Source organism: Pteropus medius, unplaced genomic scaffold (assembly GCF_902729225.1).
Source record: "Pteropus medius unplaced genomic scaffold, Ma_sr-lr_union100, whole genome shotgun sequence".
Lineage (NCBI taxonomy): Eukaryota > Metazoa > Chordata > Mammalia > Chiroptera > Pteropodidae > Pteropus > Pteropus medius.
The window spans coordinates 31,040,219-31,067,540 of record NW_024344378.1 but is presented as its reverse complement, the minus strand read 5'-3'; the positions used below and the strand labels follow the sequence as shown (position 1 = coordinate 31,067,540).

Here is a 27,322-nt window from a genome sequence, read left to right as displayed (position 1 = left end):
TCCTTTTCTGCCACCCCAACTGACTATAAACTCTTTGGAAAAAAAGGACTGTCTCTTCTTCAACCATGCAGCCCAGAAATCTGACTCATGCTTGGCAGAGTCAATGTTCAATATATGTTTGGTGAACAAAACCGAGTTAAACAGTAATTACTTTTAAGTGACAGAGGGTGAGATTGGCACAGTGGAGATAAGTTATAGAGAGTCCAGGAGGCATTCAGAAAATGCAATGAGCTTCTCTGAGAGGAGGTAAGTTCTCTATCACTGGAAGAATTTAAGTAGGTGTAAAAATGCTATTTGACAAGGTAATTAAATCACTCATCAACTGGTAATCTGGACTAGATGAACTCTGAAATCTCCAACTCTGAAGTTTTGGAATTCATAATCTATATTCCATAAAAACAAAGCCCTATATTTTAATTACCCTACTACTGACTAAAATTTAGGATTTGTTTTCTTGTGTCACAGATGCTGCATTGTGCTTATTTTTCTTTAAAATAGTAGGTTCAATAAGGACATAGGTAACATTACAAAAGAAAGCTGTGCTCTGGGCCTCCTGAGGAACTCCATGATCCAAATGAGTTGTCAGCCAATTCATAATTGTAAAAAGTATCAGAATAAAAATAGACTAGGGTATGTTTGGAGTGTAAAGACATTGCCTCTAATAACACAACGAATCTTTTAGCAAATGAGATGTTAGCTTAATAAGAAAACTCTAGGTTGAATGGAGAAAAATGAGAAAAAATCAAACAGCTTCAAAAATCCTTAACATCCACAGATGCCTTATTACAAGCTACCACCTGTGGTCTTTGTTGCAGAGTGCTGGCTCCCAATTTATGTACACCATGGCTCTGGGTAACAAGCTGTTTCCCGCCAGACATATCAATTCATCATTTTAGCAAAGTCTCAAAGTGCTCCACAGATGGACATTAGGGAGAAAAGAGACGGTCTGCCACACGCATTTGGCAAATATTTTGTTCCTAAACTGCTGATCTAAATTAAAACTAGATTTGAAATGCCTGAGAGAAAGACAAGGCTGTCACTTAGTGAATTCTGTTAGTCAAAATGGCATCCTCAAGAATTATAGACAAAACTTACTTAGATACTGCATTTCTTAACTATAAATTGAATAAAATGCTTTTGTAAAAAAAAGGTTGATGCTATTGGTTGATGCGAATTCTATCCACATAATAGTAGATAATATTGGCTAACTAATATTAGAGAGCAATTCCCTACCTACATTGGGGTTCCCCTCATGGGACTAGGTCAGTGAGAAGCTGTAGGAGAAGATTCTGTTTCATCAAAAGAATTTGGCAATTTAACCTTCATAGGAAGGCAAGACTCCACCTTATTACAGTAATTACAGTAATGTAGAGAACAGTTCTTTCTTTCAGAGTATTGGTTAATACATTACTACGATTAAGAACCATGGATATCCAAAACAGTCGGCTCCCTGTTTATCATAGCTATTTGGCTGGTTTTCAGTATAATTCCTGTCAGTTTTATACACATCCCCAAATTAAGATGAATTTTCAAAAATATTACCTTTATGTAAAATCAGTGAGGCATGTATTTCTACTGACCCTATTTCCTTTTCATCTATTTTCTTATTCTAAATGCAAACATTGAAACTGTTCCCTGAATCACTGGATTAAATGTTTCCACTAAACATGGTATGGGGATGGGCTGGGCATGGGGGAAAGGAAAAGATCAATTTGTTGGCTTCTATGCTAAATGTTCCCACCATGACTTTAAATATGAAACTCAGAAAAGTACAGCAACATATTAAGTGAGAGTAGTAGAAATGATCTGGGAAGGTCAGTAATAAGTGTGTGTTTCATTAAATAACCATATGTATTTCATCTTTTTGTATTTCAAACATCATTTGCATTCTGAAAATCTATGTTCGAACAAATGTAAAAAAAAAAAAAGAACAGCTCTTCCTTATGGTGATGGTAGAAGTGGGGCAATCCTAACATATCAATTTCTACATTTCTGACATATTACTGCTGCAGAGCCCATTTACTCTGGCAGATGATCTCAATGTGATTAGAGCTCTTATTACAGTCAGATTCTTGAATCTCCCTTCAAAAATATCAGCCTCAAAATTCATGTGTCATTAATGCAGCCAGTAATGAGCTGCTGTTTGGGCTGGAAAAATTAGGCTATTTCAGCACTTAAAAAGTGTGTTTGGTTCAGAACAACTTGTTGTTGTTTTCATTTTCTATTACTCCAATCAGTCTGCTAAACAACCTAGGGACATTAAAATTTTTTCTTCAACTTGAAAAATTGCTATTACTACCAGCTTGTGATTTGGGCTTTCCTAGAATTAGGGAAAAGGAAAAGGTTTGGTTTGGTACTTAGAAACAAAGAGGACAAAGACACAAGGTATTAGGACCCCAAGGAGTGAGGCTGATGATTGACAACTGCAGAACACCTTCAATATAAGACTATTTCTATCTTTGATTTAAAAAAACAAAGCTCCCTTTAGAATTATATATTGGAGATTTGATTGGGTTTTAGCAAACACCTCCTTGTAGAAACTGCTAGAACTGCCCAAAGGCTGTGTAGGACTTTATTACTCATATTTATATTTTCTATCTCTTCCCATATGGCTTTTAACTATCTTTCCACTTTTTTTACACAGATATGAGAGGATAATAGGGATATATATATATATCTTGTTATGTTTTATTACTCTGGAGAAACAAACCAAACAACAACAACAAAAAAAAACAATAAAAAACAAAAAGAACAAAAAAACTTTGGGGCCAAAAAAAAGGAAATTCTTTAAATTAAGGTATATGAGCACATATATTATTGAAATTTGGCTATAACCTTGAATGTTATATTTCAAATATTTTTCTTAAAAGTCCTACTCATTAGCTATATATTCCATCACTTTTCAATCTATTTTTTACTAATGTCTTTATTACTATGTTTTTTAATAATTTATATTGATGTTGGCCAAAAAGAGTTGCAAGTAAACCAGTTTTCAGACTTTCTGAGAGAAGTCCATAATAATGAAGTGGGCAAATGTGAACAACTGATGCAATGAATTTTCTTTCGCTACAGTAGTCTGACATTTAAAAGTTTACGTAAAAGCAGAAAGTTAGGTGAATTAAAAGTGAAGCACATTATTAGGGAGATTAAACAAACCTTAATACGTTAAATCAACTAATAACCATTAGCAGAGTCTGTGCTAGAGACCAGGCATTGTATTATGGAGACAAAATAATAAATTCTGCCCCCAAGGAATTCACAGCCTAGTGGGAAAATCAATACACAAATGCCAGGACATTGCAGCAAATGATATTAGAGAAATTCATATGGGTTCTGAGCTCGTGGAGGACAGGACTCTAGTTTCAGAGCTGTAGGGTTGCGGGGCAGGGAGTACTTCTCTAGGTAGATGAAGAACCAGAGAGCATTGGCTCAATAGAGAGGAAGCAAGTCTCTACAGCAGGATGAGGGCAAAGCTCCAGAGGAAAAGTAAGAAGTATGTGCGTGCTTTTGGAGAAATAAAGTTTATGGCAGGAATAAAAAAAATCTGTGGTAACAAACAGCAAGAGATGATGATAGAAAGGTAAATAGCTTTAGAACATAAAAGGCCTCAAACCAATAAAATGCTGTTCATATTTCCACTCATATTCCTCAATGCCTAACAAAACATGTTATTTAATCACTTTACCATATTCAAAAGACTTGAGACGTTTGTTCTAAATGTTTTATTTAGGACTTGGTAAAACCTATTAACTTTCATCTCAAAGCAAGCTCTACCCTCACAGCAAAGCATTTCTGTAGACCTCACTTTGACAATCTTTATATTTGAATTGTGCTGTACAATCATGTTAACTGAAGAAAAAAAATAACTTACTTCTTCCCTTTCAGTATGGTTAGGCATAAAATCTCAGCAGCAGAAAAGTAAAAAAAATCTCATTTTTTCAGTTTTTCAGTAGCTTAATATATATGGTTTTCAAATTTAAAAAAAAAAAAAGTCACATCATTCCCCAAATATATTCATTGACTACAGGAACCACAAATTACCTATAATTGTGGTTTCAGATCACCTGGAAATGCTGTATCCACCTCACAAACAAAATTATGCTAAAACGGTCAAAGAAATGCTCTGTGCATCCCCCCAGCACTACCCTATGGTGTGCATTAACCAGTATAAGCAGCAGTATGGTAGGGTGGAAAAGACATAAGCTTTGAGTTAACGACTGTATTTAGATACAGCTCTGCCACCTACAACTGTGTGACCTTGGAAACAACTTAATCTCTCTGAGACTCAATTTCTTCATCTATAAAGTGGGAATAATAAATACCTATCAGGGTTCCTATAAAAATTAGAGTGTCACAACTAGCTATGTGATAAGTTTGGCAAGCTATGAGAACTCAACAGAGGGTAGTTATGATTAATAGACACTCAGTGCCTATTTCTGCAGACGTTCTTCAAACCTCTAGCTATTAAGAACCAATGAACTTCTAGGCCACTCAGTAACTCCACTCTTCATGTTCAATTCACAAGACACCTTCCTAAAAGGCCCCTCCTTGTCAGCTCCGATTGTCACCTGTCATTTCTTGTTTTTGAGTGCATGGCTCAGCAAGTCAGGTCCCCCTGGCTGGGGCAGATTTGTTGCCAGTCATAACTAATACATTGCATTCCATGTTTATCCTTCAGGTGACAATCCAGGCCTCTGAGCTCTCGTCCTTAAAAAGACAATCATAATATAATTTAAATAGAATGGGGAAGAAAAACATTGCTTATAACCTCTCAAAATCTCTATTTTCAAATAAAGTTAAAATACTGATTATCTTTCCTCTTTTTTTTCCCCTTTGAACACAAAGATTCTAACCTACACTAATGCCAAAGAGCAAAACCAATTTCATTTGAAATGAAATAAATGCTGTATCTAGACACAGCCTCACTCTTTCAAGAGCTTATTCATGTTTTATTAAATGGGTTGTCAACTTGCTTGAAGTGGCATTGGGTGAGATGGAAATGCCTGACTTCAAACCTCACGATCCTGGCAAGGTCTGGAAATACTCTTCCTTTTTAAGATGACATTTTCTTCCACTAGAAAACCTATATTTCAATAAAAGAGTTTACACGTTCTACAGCATAGCCAAGTAGAAAGGGCATAGGGTTTGAAGTCACATAAACATGGGCTCAATCCCAGCCCTGCTATTTACTAGTTTTGTGAACATAGACGAGCGTTGTAAGTCACTATTTGCTCATGGGCAGAAAGAGCAAATCACTATCCGTATATTGCACTGGGCTTTGTGGAATAGAGGTCAGCAAGCAATGGCCTGCCACCTGATTTTTTACCTCCAAGAGTTGAGAATGGTTTGTACATTTTTAAATGGTTGGGGAAAAAAAGAAGTTTGTTTTATTTTTGGTTATATAAGTACCTAAATAGTATTTCTGATTTTGTTTCTTGGTCCAAAAAGCCTAAAATATTAATGATCTGGCTCTTTATAGAAAATGTTTGCTGATCTTTAGTTTCAATGATTAAGTCGACTGAGAATCTTATGTATATATTTTATGCACTTGGCATATCGAAGTGCTTAATAAACATCAGTTCTCCTCTGAGGGAGCAACTGTGGCTTTGTGCAATAAGCACTAATTTAAAACAACATCTTTTAAATGCTTAACAGTTTCCATCAACTTTCCATCTTAACAGTTTCCATAAACTTTGTGGTATTGAAAGATTTCTCAATGTCTCTAAAGGATCAGTTTACTTCTCTTCAAAATGACAATACCAGTACTTATTTTTATGCAAATTTTTCTAAAAAAAGAAAATACTTTGACCTTTAAATGACACAGGTTTGAACTGCACAGGTTCACTCAGATATGGGTGTTTTTTTCCAATAAATATGGTAAATATATTTTCTTTTTTGTGATTTTCTTGAATGTGTTTTCTTTTCTCTAGCTTACTTAATTGTGAGAATATAGTATATATTACATATACAAAATATGTGTTAATAGACTATGTTATTAGTAAAACTTTCAGTCAACAGTAGGCTATCAGTAGTTAAGTTTTGAGAGAGTCAAAATTTATACACGGATTTCGATCTGTGCAAAAGTTCGGTGTCCTTGACCCCTGCATGGGTCAAGGGTCAACTGTAGTTAATTATTTCAAAATAAATGAAAAATTCCTGATATATTCAGCTATTTTACAGAAAGTAACTATAAGTTTACTATCGGAAATATATATATATATATATATATACACATATATATATGTATATATATATGTATAAGCTTTTCATACACACACACACACACACGGAAAATTAAGTCACCCATTATCCTACCATCTAGAGAGAATTCCCGCTGATATAAATTCTAATATTGTCTTTCATTTATTCTTATATTTTCTCTAAGATTTCTACTTTGTACTCAGCTATACTTGCAACTAGGCAAACTAAATTCCAGCCAATTCTAAGTATTTATATTTTTCCATATGGAATTTCGAGGAAGTCTCTTTTAAGACCAGAGAGTGGGCCCCCATTCAATTTTCCTCTTCCATCCTACTGACTACAACACAGAGATGAGAGGTAAACTAGACTAGCCATTTTGTACTAATGAGAAAAAGGCACCCTAGAAATGCAGACAACTCTAGGGATGATATAGCAATGGCTAGGAGTAACTTGGGACTTCGAAAAATTTATGGAGTCTACAGCCATGCCACCCTGAACAAGCCCAATCCCGTCTGATCTCAGAAGCTAAGCAGAGTTGGGCCTGGTTAGTACTTGGATGGGACACCACCTAGGAAGACCAGGTGCTATAGGCGTAAAAAAATAAAAAAATAAGGGATTGTAAACCGACAAAGTCCTTGCAATCTGTGAGGCCAACCAAGGGTTGCCTTACCTAAAAAAAAAAAAAAGTTTATGGAGACACCATACCAGCTCTAGATGGCCTTCCTACCCTCAGGCTTCTTTAATCTTTTTGTTTGTTTGTTTGTTCTCCTCTTATATGCAGACATTCTCACCTTCCCTCATATATACTCTCTTGGTGGGTAGAAGAAAGATGGTTTAAAATAGACCAAAATGTTACCAGTGAGTTTTCCTGGGTGGTAGGGTTAAAGTATATTTTGCTTTATCATTTATGCCTACTTGTAATTTCTATATTTTCTGCCATGTATATATATTGAGTTTGCTATCAGAAAAACATTTTTTTTTAAGTATCACATTAAAATCTCCTGGTCTTAGGGTTAAAAAATGAAAATACTCTGGATTTCACAGAATACATAATACCTAAAAATCAGCCCTTATTCCTCTTAAATATCCCTAAGAACAGAAGGAATTGGCACATGTCAACCTGAACTAAGTTCTACCAATGATGTTCATTTTGACAATTAATATACTGTTGGGAGAAGGTACAGCAGTATGGGAAAAAACCCTCATCTAGAAATAGTTTTGGATGCTATACAAGGTAGTTAATGAAATTAGTAGGAAAAAAAGGCAGAAAAATTTAACATAGATTTAGTAATTATTCCTTGGGATATTATTATCTCATGGTTGAAAGTGTTGAATGTTATTCCAAAGCTTTTTAAAGTCACTTTAAAAACAATTTAATAAATGATTACACTGTTGAGATCACAATTATATTGCAACAGAACTAAAAAAAAAATAATTCAACTTTCTAATATTAATAAATGTGCATAGCCTGGGATAAAATTTTAAGATAGAGCATTACATATGATTAAAGAAAGTATAGTATTTTTAACATCTAATTAAGTGTCAGATGGCTCTAAATGTAGCTCTAGTGAAGACATAGCTGATCAGTAGATGCAGATCGCGCTAAATATTCACTATCGAAGAGTGAACATAATGTGAAGGATCGGAGGAGTAACGAAATAGATTTAGGTAGAAGAGAGGTTATTTTTTAGGAGCGTGGAAATTTGAAAAAAAAAGCTGATAAAAAAAAAACCCTCAAGGAATTATAAAAGGAGTAGAAAATCATAGCTTGACTGGGCATAATAAAAGTCATCAGATCCACCGTGGTGAACACCCCCAGATCCCTACTCTCCCTGGAAATCTTTTCACACTTTCCCAAAGTGGTCACCATGTAATCATAGGTATTAAAGAATATAATAGATATTACCACAATGGAAGTGGACCTGGGAAAGCCGTGTTTATCAACATTATGAGGATTTTTACTGTGATATCTTGAACAGTGATTAAAAGTTTGAAAAGTTTGCGTGGCTCTGTGCAACCTGCTTTCCTGTACTTGCTGGAGCAAAGCAAAAGTAAAGCTGACCTAACACATCATTTCTCCCAATGTTTTATTACAAAATAGTCCAAAAGAGGCTAAAAAGCTGAACTAGGATAATGAGCATCTACACACCCACAAGCTAGATTCAATCATTGTTATTATTTTATTTTTCTATCCACATGTCTAAGTATACGTTTCCTGTGTATGTCTGTATATAATTAAAAAATTACACATATCACAATACACCTAAATCAAATCTGTATCTTCTAAAAATGTGTACATTTTACATAACCACATCAATGCCTAAGAATATTAATAATTACTATTTAATATCACTTAGTATCAATTTCATATTCAAACTTTCCTGACTCTCTATTTTATCTATGTATAGATAAAATAAGTTTTATCAACATATTTTTTATGTAACTGGAACAGACCAGGCTTTATGCAGTTGTGGTCAGTAGCCTCTAAGATAGCCCCCAATGGTGTCAGTCTCCTGCTCTTCATGTTCTTATATAATTCTGCCACTTTAGCACTCTCATGTAAGCTGGACCTACTGAAATGTTTCTAAAGACAAGAGTATAGTAACAGTGAAAGGATGTCGCTTTTGAGATTAAGTTATAAAAAGACTATGGATTTCATTTTGGACATTCTCTACTCTTTCATGAATCACCCTGAAAGAAACCAGCTGCCAAGTTGTGAGGGAGTCCTGTGGAAATGCCCCCACAGCAAGGAGATGACACCTGTCAACAGCCACATGAATGAGCTTGACAACTGTTCCTCAAACTCTCCCTCCCCCAAAATGAGCCTTCAGATGAGATTACAACCTAATCAACAGCTTGATTGCAGCCCCATTAGAGACCTTTAGCCAGAGGCACCTAGCCAAGCCATTCCCAAATTTCTCACCCACGGAAACCATGAGATGATAAATGTTTGTTGTTTTAAACCACTGAGTTTGGGTGTAATTATTATACTTCAATAAATAACTAATACAAGTTTAATTTGGTTATTATGTCTCTTTAGTTTCTTTAATCTTGAACAGTCCCCTGAATACTTTTCCCATTATATTCATGTTTTAAAGAGACCAGGACAGTTTTCTTATTGAATGACCACATTTTCATATGTCTGTTTGTCTGCTTGGTTCATTGTAGCATCATTCAAATTGTTCCTATATCCCTGTGCTTCCTATAAACTGAAAGTTATGTTGAAAGGTTTTATTAGATTGAAGTTTAACATTATTAGCAAGAACCCTTCACAGACGATGCTGTGTACTTCATATTGCATTGCCTCAAGAGCTGTAAACTGTCAGATTGTCCTACTGCTAGAGATGTTAATTTTAATACTTTATATAAAGTTGTCACCATCTTTGCTATTGTAAAGGCTCCTTCTTCCCTTGCAATTAGCAAGTAATTTCCTAACACACCTTTGACTTTTGTGCACTGTCTTTACTCAGTAATGAAGGAATAACTCCATCTGTCTTGAAGACAAACCCCAGCACCAGTGAATCAGTCAAATGTCTTCTTCGTCAAGAAGTTATAAACAGTATAAAAGGTTTCCGATATTTTCACATATAGAATATAAAATATATTTATCTATTGAAGAACAATAACTCTTCCTATGATATGTGAAGATCAACTAGAGTAAAGGTTTTGGCAATCTAAACTTCTAAACTGCTTTGCAAATTTGAGCTCCTTTGACAACTCACTGACATTTATTCTACCTACAGATATTAAACATGCACATATAAAACATTTTCAGTATGAGTAAAAATAATAAGTCATCACTTATTTTTCCAATAAGTCAAATATATATTCTCTATATGAGGAAAAACAGTTGCCATAGTCTCCAAATCTGACATAACCATCATTTTACCAGCTCTTATTATCACCCACAAAAAGTCTCTCAGGTACCCAAAGAAAACCTGTGATTCTTCGGGTAGCTCCTTGTTTGATTAGATGTCATAGTTTGATTTCAAACTTTCTTAACTCTTCCAAAAATTAAAAAATATAAAATTCGATGTTTAAAAACATATGGAATTCATCTGAGAACCAACTTCTTATTCCATAGTATGGCACTTTCTCAGAATAAGGAAGTGATCAATTTTAGCTTTTGAACACAATTACTTACATATAATCCCCACAATCTCCCTTTATGTGTAAAAATGGGGTCTTTAATTTCAGTCCTCTAGAAATAGTAATCACTGTAGTTCAATGATGAAATGCATACAGAGCCATATGTCAATAAGTCCAAGTTGTAGAATTTGGTGAATCATTACCTCCAGCACGTAAAAGTAAAAAACACAGTATTATCTTTTCTCTGCTGAAGGATACTCAAATAAGATGATCATATGTTTCATAGACCCATTTCAGTGTACCAAGTCCTTCCTTAAGCAAGTTATTACTGATGTTTAGCTATGATTGTTGTTCAGAAAGGTTAGATGTTACATTCGGTTTAATCTTTATGAAAGTTAGCTAAAATACTGCAGAAAAAATAATATTTAATTTTGCAAGTCTTCCTCATAATTTTTATTTGTATGATGATCCTGTCATTTAGTGAGTGTATATGAAAATGACTATAGGATCAAAGAAATTAAATAATTGGGACAAATATCCTAAAGCTGAAATAAATTTTAAAAAAGGCTTTTGGTATTTTGCTTTGCCCTGAATATTTAGAAAACTGCTTTGTTGATATAGCCTTAATACTTATAAACAAGTTAAAATAATTTATCAGTCATCTCTGAAAAAAGTAATTATTTCCCTTAGTGTTAATGGACTGTACAATATAGAGTCTGTTTCTCAGTGCCACCGTTGTTTATTTCTTCCTCAGGGGAAACTAAACTAAACTTGGTACTGCAAGTTTGTTCAATTAATCTTTTCTTGCAGGCAATACAAAGTGAAATTCTTTCTCCCCCTGTCCCTTTTGCTATATTTTAATAATGAAAGTGAGTTCTCAAATAATCCAATTTCTTTCTTTTTGATGATTAACGAGTAGAGAGTACAAAGAGAAATTTTCCTTTCTTCCTTTGTTCTCTTCCTGGGAAGCAAGCACTTTGGTTCTCTCAGTTCCATCTTTCTGGAAGAAATGCCTTTCCCAGTGACACAGAAGCCACCCATGGACAGGACTCATTTATCCTAAGTGGCAACTCCATTTTTCCAAATGAGAAAGGCCTAGCAGTTCATCCAGCTCATGTGAGCATTTAATGGGTCTCCACTTTGGCCATTCTGTAGGCCTAAGTATTTAAGAAAACTACTAAAATAGAGTTTTTGCTGTCAGCTTACCTTCATCAGCACTTCCACAAATGCCTGCAAGACTAGCTACATTTAATTGAAAGGTTCTTGGTTCCCAAAGGCAGAAGTTAAATGATTTTCTTTCTTTTGACATATTTTATTAAAACAGAATCTTAAGAATTTACACAAGGGGTGAAGTCCAGGGAGAGTTATATTGGTTTATTGTAGCAAGGTATCAGTCTCTTTTGTTAGAGTTTTTAAAAGCTGCATTTAGAGTAGTGTACTATGGGACTATCCTTATGTTCGGCCTAAATTGTACTATCTTATCTACAACAGCACAGGCATTTTATTAAATGCGCAACTGCAATCTAATCCATGATGTCTATTGCATTTTCTCCATCTACTATCCAGGTAAACGCAACCAAGAAAGAGATGATGAGACAGAGAATTTATGATGGCTCCTAAAAACACCACTGCCCCTGGTTATCAGCTCTGTACTACACTATTATAGAACTGTACCCCTGAAAGAACATAAAGTTTACCATCTTGTGTTTATGGAACCTATCTGCTTCCTCTTCTCCTATTTCTCGTCATTTATCCAATTGCTGAGATACCACCCCAAAAATATCAAATTTAGGGCCTTCAATCTTGATATTTCAGAGATGAGATGGTTTTGAGCCTTGATAACTAACCTCGCCACCTTTGTCTCCTGTTTTCTCCACGTGCCAATTCTTGCTGCATATTCCTGCTAGATTAATTTTAGAAATGCATAGTTAAAATCATGACACCCTCTCAAAAACGTTCAAGTTTTCCCACCATCTACCAAATTAAGATCGGATTACTCACTTTGGAATTTCCAGGGGAAATGTTAAAGTAGAAATTGGTAGGCTGGGGGTGGAGAGAAATGTATCAGGCAGCCATTACAGACAGGAAAGAATAGCAGAGCAGACCACGGGCGATGTTCTCTAAAGACATCATTAACTGACCGAATTTTCCACTTTTGTTCTTTTGCTTAAGCTGTCTCTTTGCCTAGAATGCTCTTATCTCAGTTCCTAACTATGAAAATTCAATGTTAACTTCTATTGGTTATCCTGTTCGGTTAGAACACCTACTGCACTTTGTTTTCCTCTCAAAACATTTGTTTCATTCTTATAAAGTGATATTTTTGGTCTTGCCTCATTACTCCTCAAAGATAAAACAGCAGAAAGGCAGGAAGAGCTTGGCAGAATCTGAATATGATAAAAATCATGCATGTGTGACTCAGTGATATTCAAAATCAAAAACTGCTTAGTTGGTCTGTATTTAATTTGCCTAAATTTTACTATATACAATGTGAATATAGGTTACCCTTGCAACTAGTTTTAACTACTTACAACACTGATAACTCAGACCGTGGATATAAAAATCGGAGTAATTCAGCAATCTTTTGTGGGTTGGAATGGAAAGAAAAGACTGAAAACCATTTATATGAGGAAAAATTATGTTGACCATACAAATTAAAGCCTCAAGTATTTGAAGAAAACTCTTCTTTGTAAATGATAACTGCTACATAAATGATAATTTCAAATGTTGAACACCTTGACTTTTACAATTATGTTAGACACTAATTCATTGATATAAACATTTACGTATGTATTTGATTTATGCTATGCCTATATTCAAAAGATAGGGGACAATTTAAAATACCAAAACATAAATAAAATAAGACAAAAAAAATTAAAGTATCAAAATAAAATTTTCCAGAGAAAAAATACATAACAGGACTCCTAGCACTAAAGTTACTCCAAGTGAGTGTTAGATTTAGAATTAAATTTTTCTCAACCAAGGTAATAATGGAAATGCAGTTCTTAATATCTGATTACTAAAATATTCATCAGGAGACATGATAAATGCTGTCCTAGCACTCTTAGAGGGAATTTATCACATGGATGTAAAAATTCTGGAAAATATAACAACAATTTACCTAAATACAATTCTTGTAAAAAATATAGAAGGAATATTTAAAAGCATTTCAACATTTTTATGAAATGCTAACATAGTCCAGACATGTTACACACTCATGCCCTAACTTCCAAGACAGAATTTAGAAAACCTTAAAAAAAAAAAAAAAAGATAACTATCACTGAGCCCTAACCTGTGTCTCTCAAGCATCAAAATATTTCAGGAAACTTTCAACAATCTAGATAAAATAAATTCATGGATGAATTCTCTGACATCTGTCAGAAGTGCCAAAAGTTAATACTGTTGAATGAAGAGGTACATTCAAATTTTATATACTGGATATGAAGACAATAGAAATGACCTTCCACTGAGAACATTTGGAAGCTCCATGGCTTATGTTAAAATTTGCTGCCTCACTTTGAAAATAACTGATAGCTTAAACTTGCTTTGTATTTGAAGATGACTCCACTGTTAGTTTCAGACTGCATGTCGTACAGAAGAAAACAGAATTTATTGCTTAATGAATTCCCATTTTTCTTCTATAAGCATGGAAATGGATCTGTCCACCAGAAAACTACCATCTGTTCAAGTTTCCAAATTAAAAATAATAATAACTTAGAAGTGCAGTGAAAAAAGAAAAGCTCACTTTTATCTAGAACATACTGCAGAACTATAAGAAACCTGTAATTTTTGGCCTCAAAACCCTTTGCACTCCTAAAAATTATTGAGGAACCCAAAGAACTGTTGTTGACATAGGTTATACCAATCTATATTTACCATATTAGATATTAAAACTGAAAATATTTTTAAAACACAAAAACATACAAGCATATATTCCATTAGCCATTTTAGCCTGTGGAAAATTCCACTGTACTCTTGTAAAAGAATGAAAATGCAAAGAGCAAATAACAGCTTATTATCATTATGAAAATAGTTTTGACCTCATAGATAGCCCTAAAAAAATGTCAGAGATGTCCGAGATACCCATATCATACGCTGAGAACAACCAGTTTAGAAGAATCACCAATAACAGAGGAAAAATTAGCCACAAACAAAATAAACATGGAACAAAAAATGGTCTACATTCCACGCACGCACACATGCCATAAAATCATCCACTGGAGAGACAGCACTAGCTTGATGTACAGTACAAAGGAAGACATAGGGTGCTGGCTACACTGTAATGACTCACAGTCATCAGCCCCCAAGTTCTTTTCTACATTATAATTCTAGACTAGGCAAACTTCACTCTAGATGATGTCCAAAACTGGAGCTCCTGAGGAAAGGCTTTTGTGCAAGAGGTATTAGTCATTGTATTTGAAGATGACTCCACTGTTAGTTTCAGACTGCATGTCGTACAGAAAGAAAACGGAATTTATTGCTTAATGAATTCCCATTTTTCTTCTATAAGCATGGAAATGGATCTGTCCACCAGAAAACTACCATCTGTTCAAGTTTCCAAATTAAAAATAATAATAACTTAGAATAAAAATAATAATAACTTAGTTATTATTAAAAATAATAATAACTTAGCAATTGCTAATTTTATTATGATCTGTGGGGTATATAGAGATCTTGTGTAATAAATTGTTTAAGAATCTATGGAGCTGATGAAGTAAATATTACTAATTCTTTTTAATTTACTCTTAAAAAATTCTTATTTTCTGTATGTTTTCATTCAAAAGCATATGCATTTCATATGTAAAGGCATGTATATATAGAGAGAGTGGACAGCATACTAAAAATTTTTGTTAAGGCAGTATACATTCAAAATAATACTTTATTAAAATGTTTTAACCAAATACAATTAAGAAGATTTAAAAATATTAAATGTTGGTGAGAATCTGGATCAAACCTCTTTCATATTGTTGGTAGTAGTATAAATTGGTTCGACCACTTTGGAAAATTATATGGCACTGTCTATAAAAGTTAAATACATGTCTCCTCCCTGGCTCAGAAATTTTATTCCAAAGTATATATTCAGGAGAAATAAAGGCAGACATTTATCAAAATGCATGGTCAAGAATGTTTCTAGCAGCTTTATTTACAAAAACTCAAAACTGGAAAGAATCCAAATGAACACTCATAAAAATAGATAAACAAACTGTGGCATATTTATACATCGGAGTTCTACAGAGCAATAAAAAGAATGAACTATTGATACACACAGCAACAATGACTCTTCCAGACAAGGTTGAGCAAAATAAATCAGAAACAGAAGAGTACAAACTGTATGATTCCACTAATATGAAGTTGAAAAACAGGCAAAACTAATCTATGATGGTAGAACTCAGAATAATGGTTATCTCTGACAGATGAGATTAACTAAGAAAGGGCACAGGAGAGCCTCTCAAGGAACTAGAATTGTCCTATATCTTAATCTGGGTTTTGGTTACATGGTTATATAGATATATAAGCATGTATTGATCTGTACTTTTAAGATTTGTACACTTTAATGCCTTTGATATATAGCAATAAAAAAAATGTTCTAAAAAATGTTACACCCAAATTAAGAAATGTCCAACTTAATTTATTCTCCCTTTAAAAATACAGAGGATCTGTGGAAAGTTTTTTGTACACACTAAAACCCAAAGTGGAAAGTATGCTTAAAACCAAACTGCAAGCTTTTCTTTTTAAAGTTGTCAGTCATTCTCACACCTCTTCAGCATCTTTCTGAGACATTGATCATTTTCCACTATCCAAGCATTATCTGATTAGCATCTACTCTGAATTCATAGCAAGTATACATAAGTAGATTGAAGTTGCATTACCCTCATTCTAATGCTCTTTCCTAATACAGCCACCCGATCCCCTTGTCTTGCAGAACTGAGCCCTTAAAACTCAAGTAGAGAAGTAAATGGTGGCATCATAAGACAGCGAAGAGGAATTTGTAAAGATTTAATATGAAATAACACAGAAAGATGTAATGTTATATTAATAACGACATTGAAATTATATACATAATGAGCACAATTAGGTAAAAGTTACACATAAACAGAAAAATACTATGTGCAGAATTTTCAAATGCTGACAGAAGGTATATTTGGAAAATGACATTACAATAAATTTCTTTCCCATTTTTTAGAATTTTTATAAATGTACTCTTTTTGTTGATATATAACAGTTAAAATAAAATTTAGAAAACCTATATTTAAAAAACGTTTTTGAAAATAAAGATATCACCTATGCCTTGATTTTCATGATTATGCTTTTAATTCACAATGAATATGAATTTATTCTTGACTTAAGCTCTCCCCAAGATCTTTTGTTAAAATATCTCAGTGTGGTTCGGTCGCTGATTTTCTGTCTTAACCACAGACCTAGAGTTTCACATAAACTCCGTGTCAGTCCCTATGTGCCTGGCAGGCTATTATGACTTATTTCCATGGTTTGCATTCTGGCTCTTTCTTCGACATCCCATTCCAGTTAAAAGGTCACTTACTCCTCTAGACCATATTGTCCTTTTCTGGTACCCCAAAGCACTACCTCTGTTTATTTTAGTATATTCAATTTCAACTAGTTTTGGAGAGATCAAATTAACAGGGATAGGTGGCACCAACAGATGAGCCAGGTGAGACCAGGATAGGAATATAGACAGGTTGGTGAACCAAATTAGTGAGGTATACAGAAACATGGACGTAATGTAGCTTGGAGACAAAGCCAATATTGAAGGAAGGATTTATGGATGCTATGATTTCCAGAGAGCAAATAGCCAGGGCTTGAAAAAAAATAAGTCAAATGTGTAGCTCAGGGAAAAAAAAAAATCAGAGAAAAAGAAAGCAATGTCAGCCACTGAGTCCTAAAGTACTTCAAGTATGATCTGTAATATCACTGTATAATTGTTAATTCCAAAATCTGCTGTGAATAATTCTGTCCTGAGTTTTAGAATCTTAAGGATGGATAAAGGCCAGACACTCTTCAGAAAAGAACGAGTAAAGTGCTCTGCAGTCAAAGACTACTGCAGTGGAATGAGCTAGGTCCTCTCTAAAGAGTCCTTATATGGTCCAAAGAAGGAAATTAACCTATGAGAAGGTGGAAACTTAATCTAAAAATAAGTCAATTTTATTTCTTTATTGACAATTCACAAGAATCTCTGAACGGAAACCTCTGGTATTTGGATTATTTTTTTGTTTAAGTAAATATAGTAAGTATAGTATAATCAGATTACTGTGAAATTTATATGAAAAGAACTAATTAAAGAAGTCAGTCATGTACTTTCAAATGCCAGAGCAATCTAATAAGAACTATGGAGAACAAATATTAATGATAAGAGAAAGAAATATCTTTTCTGAAGAGCTTGATTTTTTTTTTAACCAAACAAGCTATCTCTTGTTTAATTATATTAGAGAGCTTTTAACTGAAGTAAAAAATGTTTAGTGCTAGAAAGCTCAATTAACAAGCTGTTAGAATTCTGAGAATCAGAGCTTGGGTCAGCATGAGTGAAGACTGGGTGAACTGTCATTAAGGAGATAATATATGCTTATGATGGGCTAAATAAATGAAAAAATGTTTTCTAGAGGAGACTCCAATTTTCATAGATTTATCTTACTTCTTATGTAATACAATAAGCTATTTTTTTGTGTGCTTATATTTCTAACAAAACCTGATTTGGGCTAATTCTACATATGTAACATGAAATTCTTAATTTTTGCCAAGTGGTTTAATCACTACTACTACATACTTAGATACCTTTCACCTTGAGGAACAAGTGTCTGAAAGGAATTCAGATATACATTAGACATTTTAAACAGCAAAATACACTGGTTTAAGTTTTTTAAAAAAGTATTTTAATCATATGTTGTTTGTATCTAACTTTACCCTTAAGAAGCTATTGACTACACTTCTCTATCTGAATGTACTTATTTATTGAGAGAGGAAGAGAAGAGGAAAAGAGCAAAGAATGAAGGAAAAGGGAAGGAAGAGAGAGAGAAGAAGAAGAGGTAGGAAAGAAGTTTGTCTTAATATCATTTAGAATAATATTTATTAACAAGAAAATAATGTCTTGCTAGTTAGGGTTTAGCTACTTTTCACATTCACTTGGATAGTCTCACAGTATGTTTTTATCCAGGCAATACTGAAACATAGATTAAAAATAACAACAAAATCTCTAATATCCCCAAACTCCCCTGCCTCCAACACAAGGACTTAATTCTCACAAATAGTGCTGCTGCTAAGTATACAGAGTTCAGGGTACATATAACCAAAACAGTTGAAATTTGCAAGAATTCAGAATTCTCTGAAATCAAAGTCCTTGAATTTTAGTGTTTTTTTTGTTGGTTTTTTTTTTTTTTTAAATACCTTAAATCTTGGCTATATTTGTGGTAGATTTACTTGTGGATTTAATTCCTCTCAAAAAAAATAAATAAATAAAACCAACACATCCATCCTCTAAGGCAACTTTGATTTATCTCTGTTTGCACAAAAGACCAGAGTACTTAAGCAGTTTTTTCCAAACATGAAATGCAGTGTTTACCCATTGGACCCTATCCAGTCAACTGAGAAAAGAGAATTCATTTATTTCCTTGAAAAGTATGAATAATTTTACATTCTCTATATATATTTATAGGATAACTGAAGTTGTACAGCTTAATTGGAATATTTCTAGGGTTTAGCATTAATATTTTATCATTTATTATATACATATAAATTTTAAAATGATATGATTATAAGGAAATTTCAAAGAAAAAAATCCTTTTCTCATTTTTAAATGACTTTTTAAAAACTCAAGATTCCTTTCATATATGGATGGATGATTATACACACACACATAAATACACTAATTAATGTAACTTTCTATAATGTTTGAAATGTATCAAAAGATAAATTTCCAAGAACGAATTTTTGGAATGAGTATTTCCCATGTTCCCCAATGGATACTTTTATATTTCACTTTTTAAAAATGATAAATACTGATCTATTGAACTTTTGACATTATCCATTTTCTGGAAGTTGTTGGCCTATAGTAATTAAGAGAACAAGAATTCTGGGATTCGGTCTAGCTATGTGATCCCGAGAAAGTTGCTCATTTTCACAATTGCAATATTACCTCTTCACTAAAATAGGGATAACACCAACTATATCTCAGAGGGTCTTGTCCAAATTAACTGAGATAAAGTGTGCAAAGTATCATGTGCAGGCTGTTTTATATTTGTTTTCTCACCTATGTCCTTCATCGCTATGAAAATACTCACTGTGGGCAAGTGTTCACCACTAAGCCCATCTTTCTGTCACCAAACATCACTCCAGGTGCTCCATCTAATAGCTTTCCTTTCCAGTGTGTACTTTTTTAAGCCCTAGATAAAACAGAAAAGCAGATTCGGAAATACCCATGCTGATAAACTGCCAGATTCTAAGTTTAAATTCCGAATTTGGTGTAACTATATTAGCTAAAAGTGAGCATTTAACCCTGGATGGGCTAAACCCCACCTAAAAACAGGACCTTTGATGCACATTCCACCTCTTTCATACTTTTTCTTTATGAACAAACTGATACACTCTCCTCCTCTCAAGACAGATAAAGTGTACAAGCTAAGACATATACTTTGTCTAAATCACCCTGTTTACTTTGTCCCTCAACATTTTCTCACTCCTACTCCAGAGATTCTCTAATTTCTCTCCAACTATGAGTAAGTAGGCTTCGGCAACAAGCAGAGAAATTGAGGTTGCCAGGATCCAAAAATCCTAGATTTTTAATTTCCTCAATAGCGTATGGATTCTTTCTGCACTTATTCATTGCAAAGTAATTTTCCTTATGAAAAAGAACTCCCTCCCAGATGCACTAATCCTTCGCATAGAAAATCTTTTACAAAGATAGGATTGTAAGTAGACTTTATATGAAGGATATAGAAATGAAGTAAGATTCACTTCAGGAATGATGTAGAAGTTTCAAAGCTATGACAATGAAATGGAGGAATAGCAAACTGCTTCATCACACTGCTTTGGAGTGTTGAGAAAGTATCCTCAGGGTTACCGCAAAGAAAAGCCAGGCTACTATCACCACAGGGACACAGGGAGAGGCAGATAATGGAGCAATGCATTAAGCTACTAGCCAGGAACATCATCTCAGGGGGCAAACTGGATTTAGCTGTGTGAGATTCATTACTTGACTCAAATGGGAATTACTGGCCACAAAAACCATGAATCAGGTACCTTACTAATTATTTGCAAGGATTACTAAGAATTTACACAGGTAGAGGTGAATATACCTATATACGAAATGTATAATATTTTAAATCAATGTATAATTATACAAATATCAAAGATTACATTTTCTTCTAAAAGAATTGATCTAGAGACATCTATGCAAATGCTAGGTGACAATGATAAATTAATGGCCACTTTTTTATTTATCTGTTCCCCATGTCATCTTTAATGAGAATGGATCTGATACCACAAAATGGACTGTGAGAAGGCTTGTTTGCAAATGGAGTGAGAAAGTGCCTCTGTTTATCCTTCACATTATTTCCCTTCAAATTAGAACCATGCCAGCTTTGTGAAGCTTAATTCTAATGCAGGTTTTATAATCTTCTAGAAAAGCTCTATTAAAGCTCAAAGCTTAAGAGCATAATGGGTCACTTACATTTTAAAAATTAAAAAAAAAAAATCTCTAAAATCCTTAAAACTATTTTTATATATACATTTTACTATCTCTCTTTATAAATTACAAGAGAAAAATCTGGGGAAAGCAGAATCATGATTTTGATGTCCCACAAATGTGATCTCAACAATTCAGTTAGACTATATTGTTGTCTGTTATGTAATTTGCTCCCCAAAAGTAGGATCTTGATTTCTTTGGGCTAAAATGTACCAAAGGTACTCTATTAGTACATGTCCAAATAGTTCAATTCCTTAAAAGAAGATCACAGATCACAGTCTAAGCAAGATCAGGTACTCCTTAAAGACAACCACCTGTGTATGAGAAGCTCCGGGCAGGAGGATAAAAAGGAGCCCAGAGCCACAAAGACAGATGTCCGACCATATGATGCCAGAAGACACTGATCCTGAGCTCTTCGTCATTTAATATCCATCATAGCAGTGGTACCCAACCTTTTTTAGCACCAGATACTGGTGCTTCTATGAGAATCTAATCCTTGATGATCTGACGGGTTGCAGAGGCGATGATGCTAGCGCTGGGGAGTGGCTGCAAATACAGATGAAGCTTCACTTGCTTGCCTGGAGCTCACTTTCTGCTGTGCAGCCCAGTTCCTAACAGGCCATGGACCTGCACGGGTTAGTGGCCCAAGGTTGGGACCCCTGCATTATAGAAATAATGGTGCCTGCTTATTACATGCTGGTCACGTGGATTTACAAACAACTGAAGGCCTTTCTACTGACCTTATGCAATTCTTAAGACATTTTCACTTTCATTCATCACCATTTCAAATGATAGTTCCTATGCTATAGAGCATGTATAGAGCATGTATTTCTGAGACCATATCCTAGTGAGGTGGGAGTGGGGAGTAAGAGGAAGAAAAGATTACTGAAGCTTGGGAGAGGGGCTCATTAGAGAAAAAAATATAATGAATGAGAATCCCAGATACACCAAGGACAAAGTCAACCAACTGGCCAAATTTCCAGGCAAAATAAATGCCAATTTGTTGAGGAAGGCAGCGAGGTATAGGGACTATCATTTGAGCGTCCAGCAGTTAGTTATCAAGGCAGCATAGGGTAGAGTCTCACGGTATCAGTTCTGGCACCACTGGTCCACCCCTAACTAGCTAAGGAACTTGAATTCTTTGCCTCAGTTTTCTCATCTGTAAAATGGAAATAGTGTTAGTACTTTATAGATTTTTGTTGAGGAATAAATAAGTTAATACACCTAAAATGTTTTGAACGCTGCTTGGCATACACTCAATAAATGATTGCTAGTTTTTTGTTTGTTTGTTTGTTTTTTATTCCTAATTAAAATCTTTCATGGTGGGGGGGTTCTACTATTTTTGATTGTAGAAACTGAGTTTAAGTTTAAAGAAATTTGCCTAAGGTTACATATTTATAAATGTTGAAGCCAAAATTTAAATCTAGACACTCTTCACATCAGTAAGTCATACACTTACAATACATAAAATATATTTCCTAAAAATTATATATGTATATTTTTAACTTTATCTTATGTCCTCGATCAGTGATTCTTCAAGAATGCTCCCCAGACCAGCAGTATGAACATCAGCTGAGAACTTGTTAAAAACGTCAGTTTTCAGGCAAGCCCCGTCCCACATCTGTCATTCAAAGTTGACATTACAAGGGCAGCCATGTGCAGTTAAATACCTTCAAAATTTCCAAACTGGAAAATTCTATTTATGGAGACTACAATAAGAAACTTAATGGCTAATATTATTAATGACTCTTTCAGTTCAGGAAAGGGAAATCAAAAATTTTAAATTGTTTTCAGAGACATTTGATTCTATTTCTGCCACAGCAGGCATGCTTGACATGCTACACCATAGCTCGCCCTGGGAAATACACCCATTCAAGGGGAGAGGAGTTTCTTGAGATAACCTCCACTGGGAGGGAACATGGAACATATATGGAAAAGGAAAGACCACCATGTGACTAGAGCAATGCGAGAATGAGAAAGAGGAGAGATGAATCTGGGGAGATCAGCCGGAACCAGAGGAGAAAGGGATTTGAGGACAACGCTATAGACTTTGGCTTTATTCTTAAAAATAGTAAGAAGTCATGGAGAGGTTTTGTACAGGAAGATGACATGAGCATAACTGCCTTACCAAAAGATTCCTTAGTGGATAAAGAAAAGTTTTTCTGAGAATCAACAGGGTGGCTTAAGTAGCTTAAACTCTAAAGAGTTCCTGCTGTGTCTCCAATTTGTCAGTGAGGCAAGTAATATAAACAGAGGTTCATCATCATTATGGTCTTTGCCATCATCATCATAGACTGGGGCCAGCAAAAAACCCAGTTCCTACATGCACATCCCAGTGGTCACACAGCTGCATTCTAATGTTCTTCTGGGAACAGATGCCAGTGCCAACAGTGGCACAGAGAATATGCTCAGAAAAAAGCAACACAAATGAACTCACAGTTATTTGGCTCAGTTTTCAGAATCCATCTTAAAAACAAAAGCATTTTTCAGTAGCCAAAGAAGATGGAAAATGCTGGCAACTGGCAAAATTATTACTGAACCTGTAACAATCTTGCCTTACTTAGTAGCAATGTCCCTTGAATATTTTTTCTGCTATGCTCGCATAGAAACATCTGTGTTTACATCAGGGAATGTGAAATATAGAGACAAAAAAGAAACGACTAAATAGGATTAAAGGACTAAAATCAGTTTGATGTGGCATTTAATAGCAAGGAGGGAGCCAAACCACATGACTGGTAGTTACAAAATGGATAAACACACTGGAATGAAAATAAAAACCAGCTCTGACAATCGAGAAAAATCCTTGCATTTTGGCAGGGCATTTATATGCCTGCTGTGTTCACTTTCCTCATCCTCAAACTTACTGCTTATTTAGAAAAATAAAGGAGGAATGCGGTGGGAAGATGAGCTGTGATACAGCATCATTCCTTTTTTTAGCCCATCACTTCCGCTGGAATTCCTGTTGGAAGGTCCAGCAAAGCCGCGAGAAACCCAGCAAAGACCCTGATTTGTAATATCAGTGTTTTTTTTTCGATGGCTAATTGCTTCAACTCTTTAATAAAATATAAAGTGTATGATATCTCTGGTACAAAAATTCAATTAAAAGTTTTATTTAACAAGCACATTAAAATGGAAAAAAACAGCCCCCCATTACGCAGATTACTACAGAGAACTTTAAATTATTAAATCTATATTTTTATAATGTTAAGGTAAGTGAGCCTTTCTAAACATGAAGCTATAAAGGAAAAAAGTTGATTGACCTGAATATATAAAACTTTAAAGTTTTTACGCGATGTAAAAGTGTGATAAGCAAAATTTTTAAAACCCAGCAACAAATAAAGACATAAAACCAATTCTGAAGATATGGAACAAAATTTAATTAAACTTTGTTGTCTTAGTTTTTGACAATATCTATAATTTCCTTTGGAGATATTATGTCATCTCTTCACAGCCTTGCAAAATAAATAGTAGCAAGTAGTTAACCCGAGAATGTAAAAGCAGAATGAATATTATTTACTCTATCAGCTTTATGAGTATGAACTTGTGCAATGGCACAGGGCCCAAGCTTGCAAGATCCCTATGCTTGGTCTAATACTATGTTGCCAACATCTTGAAATTTTTAACAATTTTTGAAAAAGGATCCCTGAATTTTCATTTTTCACTGGGCCCTGAAAATTATGTACTGGTCCTACACTCGCTATCCTATACACTGCCTGTATCAAAGCCGTAAGTTTTGTACCAAAGAAGAATAGCAAGATGCTTAAGAAATAGCTCTAGTAGTAAAATGTTTAGAAGTAGAAATAAGTTTAGTAGTCAGATTATAATAAAACAAAGTAGAAAATGAGACACATGGTAAAGATGAGGCTCTAGGGGAGGGAGAGGTTATTTCTTAGGGGAATGAGAGCACTATATGTAGAAGAGACAGCTTTTAGTTGAACCTAAAAAGAGTGATTTGAACATTGACGATGGGGAAAAAAGGCAAGAGAGGCAGTATGCTATACAAAAGCACAGAGACTGCCTGGGCACATGGAATCATTTGGTTTGCCTGGGGCAAAAAGAAACCAGGCTGAAAAATCATGCTGGCATTGGCTGTGGGAGAGCCTTGAATATTCCAGCTAATGAAGCAATACATAATTCAACAGGACTTGTGAGCCACTGAAGGGTTATAAAGAAAGAACCAGTTGGTCACAGTCATAATTTAGGGAAGATTAAAGCTGGCCCCAGGCAATGATGGTCTTGTGTCACCTCTCTGAATTTCCTGCTCAGTACTACATTCACGAATGATATAGACTTGATGTTTTATACAGTAGCTGGATGGAAGGTGAAAAAGTCAGTGCCTATGTCTTTTTAATTCAACCAGTTATAGTTTACCTGCTATATAAGCTGACGAACAAGAAATGTTCATTGACTCCAAAGAACCAACTTTTACTGTTTAAGGTATGACTTTTCAGAATAATAACAAATTTAGGCAGCTCAGAGAATGTAAAAATAAACAATATCCAAGGTCAATTAAAAAAAAAAAATCCCTCTCACTCTCTGCCTCTGAGAGGAGATCATACTCTGTGGAGTGTTACCCCTTTTATAATAAACTTTGCTTTTGACTCAAAAAAAAAACCAAAAAACAAAAAAACACAGTAAGACATCTCCAGTCTCTGTTTCCTGAAATATCACCTCTAAAAAATGTGTTGCATAATTTTTGTTAGAATTATGCAACATTGACATTCCATTTCCTTGTAAAAACAAACTTATGGAAGCAGAAACCAACATCATAAGTGCCCAAGACTTAGGCACATGAGACAAATAATACATTGATTACCAATTGAGATCTTTCTCTATTAGAGCTGCATCAGAACAAATCAGTAACTTGTACTTCAACTAAAAGGTTAAACATATTAATCTCTTTCTCCATAGACGTTCACACATACATGCACCTAAATCTCTCTATGTATCATATATATACACACATATATATCAACACATATACATATTAATATATATACACATATACCAACAAACACAAGCACATGCATATGGCCTCTAAATGAGTTTCCTTGCAATCTATACTAAACTCCAAACAAATTTACATTTCTATTTCTTCTAAATGTTTTATCCAATTATATTGAAGAAAAAGCCCAACACCCCATTGAGTAATAGTTCAATATATTACTTGACATCAACTTAGAATGTTATTGTCCCTTTAGCAAGAATATGAATAAATTTTATGTGAAAATGAAAAATATATAAATATCAAAATACTGAAGTAAGGAATACTAAAATTGCACCTTAGGAAAATGCAATATATATCTCTTAAGATGTACCACTGAAAGAAAAATGTAAACTCGATTTTTTAGCTTCACTTAAACCATTTCTTCACCCCAAAATAATATAAATTGAAAAAGCCACTTTTATATTGCAGCTATCAAAAATGAAATCTTAATTAATGATACACACCCCATTAGTTCACATAATCATTGCAGCGCTATTTAATGATGGTTCTATTTTCAAATGAAAGGTGATTAACTGCTTTCTGAAAAGTCAGTTGTCAATATTCTTTGTAATAATAACATATTTTCTTAAAATTAAAATAAGCTTAGAAAAAAATTCATTTTAGTGAGCCTCAGTGTTTTTCTAAGAAATGACAAGCTGGTTTTTTAAATTCCAATTTCCATGCTGTATTGAGTTATTATGATAATATATAATATCAAGAAAAGAAAAGCTTTTGATATTTTGAAACTATAACTTGAAATGAATTTAATTTGGAAAACTAAACTCAGGATTAAAGGATAATAAGCTTCTTCCTGAAACTTTTCCATCTTAGTCATCTGACCTTTAATATGAAAACTTACACAAGAGATGATTCAGTCTTACGATGCAGGTTGTTTTAGAAGAGAGACCATAAATATATTAACTGATACATAGAAATGGACTCAATATCCATTTTTTGTTCAAGCAAAATCTCATCTGTTTCTCTGAGCTGTACTCCTCTATGAGAGAAAGTTGAATGAAACGATGAAGTTCTGACTTAACCTCATATCATGATAATAGATACTAGAAATATGAAGGAGCTAGTACAAAGTCTTGCACTTCCACAAATTCATAGGCTATTAAGATTGAGATAAAGGCAAAAATTCTTCCCTGTGCTGCACTTGGGAGAAGAGGATTGTAAAGGCAATAAACAGGTCTCAGAAAGAAAAGAAAGCACCCTACCTTTTTAAAAATTCCATATACTCGGTATGCTTGATGAGTCCTGTCCTCATCATTATTGTTTGAAAACATTGTCGATCAATAGCCCAGAGCTTCACATTTACAAGAGCTGGAGGAAAAAAAAAAAAAAAACAGGGG

General features: G+C 34.2%; 1 protein-coding gene and 1 pseudogene across 2 annotated transcripts in view; one reads left to right on the top strand and one right to left on the bottom strand.

Moving 5' to 3' along the window:
• The window catches only part of PRKG1 (protein kinase cGMP-dependent 1), a 1,114,039-nt gene that overhangs the window by 374,317 nt on the left and 712,400 nt on the right, over positions 1–27,322 (bottom strand). For both annotated transcript variants that reach the window (XM_039871820.1, XM_039871819.1), the window contains exon 4: positions 27,188–27,293. In XM_039871820.1, coding sequence (XP_039727754.1) covers positions 27,188–27,293 — 106 coding nt within the window. The remainder of the gene's footprint in view (positions 1–27,187; positions 27,294–27,322) is intronic.
• Positions 6,676–6,794, top strand: LOC120609940 (uncharacterized; annotated as a pseudogene).